We start from the raw sequence: 5,495 nt of genomic DNA, 5'->3' as shown, positions 1-5,495 counted from the left end.
GTCTGATACATTTACCCTTAGTTTTGTTCTGATGGTTTCAGGCCACTGGGACAACCCTTCAGTTAGAGCTCTATGGATTTCTATATACATTTCATCTGAGTTACATGCTTCTACCCAGAGTTCTCTCAGGACAGGGGGAAGGGAGGGTACTGCTTGTTAGGTTCCTGTTGTATAGATTTTCAGTGTCTTGGAGTCACCATGTAACATAGTCACTAAGTGGCCTTAGTAGTATTCATCTGATGTGTCATCTGGGGTATCTCAGTGAGAGAGTGTGTCTGGGAGGGGGGATAATTTCCTAGGGCAGTGGACAATGCTGCAATTGTACTCACTCAGGGTGAGGTACTATCTTGTCTGGCATTCTGATAGGTGCTGTAACTTTGTGAAGTGCAGTAAGTTCTTGTGATCTGAGAGGATGGTGAATTTGTCTTATAAACCTTTCAGTTCACTGCACTACTCTTTCAGTGCACAGATTATTCCTAACATTTCTTTGTCATGGATTGGGTAGTTACATTCTGTAGCAGTCATCTTCCTACTGAAGTAAGCATAGGGCTGTGTAGAGTTGTCAGCTTGTTTCTGTAGGAGGGCAGTGCCTAAATAATAGCCTGAGGCATCTGCTTCTACTATAGTGGGAAGCTTGGGATCATGTGTACATAGGATGGGTGTTGTTGTGAAAGTGGTTTTGAGTTCTTAGAAGGCTTCATCTTCTTGTACACCCCACTGGAATGCTTGGTCTTTCTTTGTCAACTGTAGTAGGGGATTGGTGAGTTTGGTGAAGTCAGGAATGAAGGAGTAGTAGAAGTTGTACAAGCCTAGGAAGGAGTGGACATCTCTGATTTTCTTTAGTGTTGGCCATTCTGTGACAGCAGACACTTTGGAGGGATCTATAGAAATGGACCTAGGTTCAAGGATGTAGCCAAGGTACTTGACTTTAGTCACTGTGAACTCACACTTGTCAATGTCAATTATCAGTTTTCCTTCCAGGATCTTCTTTAGTGCTAAGTTGACCTTTTCATAATGGTCTTCAAGTGTTCCATCAGTGTAGATCAAAATGTCATCAACATATGTAGACAGCCACACATCTAAATAGGGCTGTAGAAGGGAGTTCAGGAAACTTTGGAATTCTGCAGGAGCATTGGCCAGGCCAAAGGGCATTACTTTCCATTGAAAGAGGCCATGTCTTGTCCTGAAGGCTGTTTTCCACTCATCACCTTCTGCAATTCTTATGTTGTGGAAGGCTGAGACCACATCTAGCTTTGTGAACCATTTTGCTTTAGAGACATTTTTCAATGTTTCTGTAATGTTAGGCAATAGGTATCAGTTCTTCTTCATAACAGCATTCAGTGTGCAGTAGTCCACATAGAAACATAGGCCACCACCAGGCTTCTTGATGAAAAGGATTAGTGTAGCAGTGGTGGATTGACTTTCTTTGATGTAACCCTTCTCCAGTAGTGCTAGAAGAGTTTGTTGTAGTACAACTAGTTCTTCTCTTGTCATACTGTACAGGGGACCCCAGGGGGCTTCTTCATCTGGCACTATGAGTTCTATCTTATGGTCATGTCCAGGTCACCATAGGGGAAGTTTCTTCATAAACTGTGCATCAGGGTCAAACACTTTGACATTCTCAGTATCAATCCAGTGGGGGACCTTCTTCTTCCAGACATTGGGGTCTGCAGGCTGTCAGTCTCTCTGGAGTCTATCAAGTGCCTTGTTGATATTGTCAATTGAAGCCATGAACACATAGAGAGAGTCCTGGCTGACAGTGTGAAGGATCTTTATAACATTGTAAATTTGCTCCAACATTGAGTGGAAGTTTGGAGCATTCATAAGTTTTCTATAGGTAACAATGCTGGATTTGAATGTAACTGTGTCTTTTTCACAGTCAATGAGTGTGCCTTTCTTCTTTAGCTATGGGTAGCTAATGAGTAAGTCTTCTGCAAGCTCAGGGACCACCCAGGCAATGTGATTTTCCTTTTGGCCAGACACATCTAGTGTGAAAATGGCCACTATGTTTACTATAACAGGATCCTTGGAATTGAATAGGGACAATCTAATCAGTCAGGATGCTTTATGCATTGCAATTTTCTATTTTTGTACAAGACTTAGAGTGATTATGGATGGAGAGGCACTACCAGTGTCTATCATGGTGGAAGCAGGACATTTATCATTAATTACTATATCTAAATTAATTAAAGTAGCTCCTTGAGAATTCTATTCATTCTGCTAGTTTTCTACTAACTTACTAAGCTCTTTGTTGGAAATTGCTTCTGACCTCTGGTCATGACTTTGACCAGAGGTATCTAGTTTTCCTGGTATTCTGAACTAGGAGAGGGGCCATTGTTTTCATCTATTTCCAAGAGGGGCTTGATGACAACATTGCTGTTGTTGACTCAGGTCAGGCATTGGCCAGTGGGGGGAGTAGGGGGAAGATAAGGGCATGTTCAGATAACATGCCCACTTGCACTACAGTGGAAGCAAAGCCAGTTCTGTTTTCTGCTTTCAAGCACAGCAGGAGGCACCCACTTGGCTTATAGTTTGTTCAGTGCACTATGTGAGGCAGCTGTGATAGGCATTAGGGTCCAATCCATCACATCTAGTGCTGGTTAAGAGTGGTGATGCATATGGATGGGGGCAGGGGGTGGTGCCACAAAGGCAGTGGGGAAATCTTCATACAACTTCTGCTAAACCACTATGACAACTGTTGTGTATTCTTCATACATTCCCACATCTGGGTGTGATGCCAAGGCATTACACACTTTCTTTAGGAGTATTACTATCAGTTGTCTCTTCTTTACATTGTCAGCCCATGCACTAGAACCTGTATCATTCAACAGTTGTATTACTATGGACACATGTGCCTAGGGTGATGCCAACAGATTGACTCACAATGTTAACACTTGGTGAAGAGCCTAGGCAGCAGCAGTAGGGTCCACAAACAATGTATCTAGATGCTCAAGGAACTTCTTGACATTAGCTTCTTCAGGCTTTTTGAGTATTGTCTTCACATAGTTGTACACCTGTGAGGAAGCACCATCTACCAGGTGTCTATAACAGTGCAGGATGAACTCAGCCTGGGATACATAGTTATTTCCTGTTAACACCCATTGTGCTTCTAGGAAGGTTCAGAAAGCAGGGTAGTTAGAGGGTTTTGAGTTGTTATATGTTAGGACTGGAGGTGCATGTGATTTGCCCACTAGGATGATTGACACTGGGGCTGAGGCTTTGTAGAACTGTTCCACCATCTCTGAGTCTGAGTCAGGGACAGTGATCTTCATTGCTTTTGAAGACATGTTTTCTTAGTGGGGAAAGGGAAAGAAGGAGGAGGATGAAAAAAAAGAAAAGGGTAAAAGGGTTTTGAAGGTAAAAAGTAAAAGGTTTGATGAATGCAAAATGATGTTAAGGTCATGATTTAGGAACTGGATCTTCACAGCACTTAGGACTTAGGGACAAATATTTCACATTGAAGAGTAAACTAAACTAGTAGTCAATTTCAGGTGCACTAGATGAATACTTATACCAAGAGCTAAGATTATCATTATCAGAGGCAGATTATGATTATCAGAGGCAGATTGTGATTGTCAGACATAGATTGTGATCATCAATGGCAGATTGTGATTGTTGGGGGGCGGTGAGAGGCCTCCCACTTCCTTTTCTCCAAACAAGGTGCAACCTTAATAGATGTCCTAGGAAAGATCCATAAGGTTTTTCACATTGATCTCCTCAGACCTATAGCAAAGGACCCCTAGCTAGGCTAAAACAGGGAAGTAGAGGTAGCAGTGAAACTAATCATATTAGAAGAAGGGCATGAACTATAGGAGGTGGATGAGATTCTATGTATAGTAGGGACAGGGAGTATAAGGAAAGTTTAGGTGAAATAGATAGGTTTTAGGAAACTAACTACAGAACTAATCAATATGATCTTAGAGACCAATCTATAAGCAATAGATCAATAGGAAGTAAAATAGGGGCTGATTATAGAAAACAATAGACCTAAAGAGACCTACTTAACTAAATCAGGAAACCTATGAGTGAAATGGGTAAGGTTACCAGATGCTACTTGAGAAGGTCACACATCTTGACCTGGAGAAAGAGAAATATATTACAGGGTAGAGATGTAGAAGATGAGGAGCTAGGCTAAATGAGGAAGGCAGTCAAAGATGGCATGAAACCTGGGAGGACATGTAAAGGACATGCAGCTAGCAAGCATTTTAGATAGTTTCTTCCTTTCTTCCTCATCTGACAATAAAGTCATCAATTGGCAAACTTAGTAGTATTTACAAGTCCTATAACATTGATAATAAAGTCTAGCTTAACACCTGGATAATTCAAACCACCTAGCCTTAGAAGAAGCTAGACTAGAAGAACTTAGGACTATTCTACATCTATAAGATCATAAGCCTATACACTTATAAACTTGAGTTACCTACCTCTATAAGGATTCATCCTATTTTTCATATGTCTAAGCTCTATTATACTAATACCTCTAATCCTATCCCTAGTTAAGTTCATCTACCTCTACCTCATATTGAAGTAGCTAGATAGACTGAGTACAAAGTTAAAGAAGTCTTAGACTCCTTTTAGGAACACTATAGCTATAGATACCACCCCTACTTGAAATATATTATTCATTAGACTAGCTACAATGACCTAACAACTAAACCTACTGAATACCTGGAGAATGTAAAACAGCTAGTGGAAAACTACCACCACTATTACCCTGACAAGCCTGGCCCCTAGGTGAACCCTCCTGGTTACCCTCTCAGCATCAACAGAGCTCTACTGTAGAGAGGGGGGTACTGTCACAGTACACTAGTGATCCTGCATAGCCACTATTCCCACACTACTTAGTATTCCCTGCATGAATGCTGTCCTGCTTGATGCTAGAGCCTTAGTCACCACTACCAGCCTCACACAATCCTGTCCTGCTCAATACTAGAGCCTTGCTCACTGCTACCAGCCTCACACCCCACTATAGATCTCATTGACCACAACTTGTATAGATATATAGATTAGATAGAACCTCCCTCTGTAACCTGAATGTTGCTCCCCAAGCAATGTCATTGTCTTCTGTCCTGAATATACTATTCCTCCTGTCCTTGTCCTTGTCTACCTGTCCTGTCTGTCCTCTATTCAAGCTACTGAGTTAGCCCCTTTAGAACCTTCCCTGCCTGTCCATGACATATACCCTACTAAACATCTAGATAGATACTGTCATTGTAATGATCTATGGATCATGTATGGTTCAGGCCTTGCCCTCACCCAGGAAACCATATGATGCACTAAAAGCTCCCTTTTCTCCCTAGCATCTACCTAGTGTCCTCCTAGCATCTCCCTAGTGTCTACCTAGTGTCCTCCTAGTGTCTTCCTAGTGTCTCCCTCTAGTCCCCCTACCAAAGTGCATCTCTCCTAACATACATATAAACCACTTGACCACTGTCATTAGCATAGCTCCCTTTAGTTTCTCTTAGAACTTATTGAGTTCTTCTTAAATATAGAGC

At 41.7% G+C, this 5,495-nt stretch overlaps 1 protein-coding gene across 1 annotated transcript; it reads right to left on the bottom strand.

The window, feature by feature from the left end:
- Window positions 1-687: 687 nt before the first annotated feature.
- HOO65_100101 (Pol-like protein) lies at window positions 688-1,152 on the bottom strand (the record flags this gene model as incomplete). Its single annotated transcript, XM_071001718.1, has 1 exon — window positions 688-1,152. The coding sequence occupies one exon, from the start codon at window positions 1,150-1,152 to the stop codon at window positions 688-690; it is 465 nt and encodes a 154-aa protein (XP_070855878.1).
- Between the last annotated feature and the right edge of the window lie 4,343 nt (window positions 1,153-5,495).

Source organism: Ceratocystis lukuohia (genome assembly GCF_044167205.1).
Source record: "Ceratocystis lukuohia strain C4212 chromosome Unknown Supercontig10_pilon, whole genome shotgun sequence".
Lineage (NCBI taxonomy): Eukaryota > Fungi > Ascomycota > Sordariomycetes > Microascales > Ceratocystidaceae > Ceratocystis > Ceratocystis lukuohia.
This window is presented reverse-complemented; position numbering and strand designations above follow the sequence as displayed.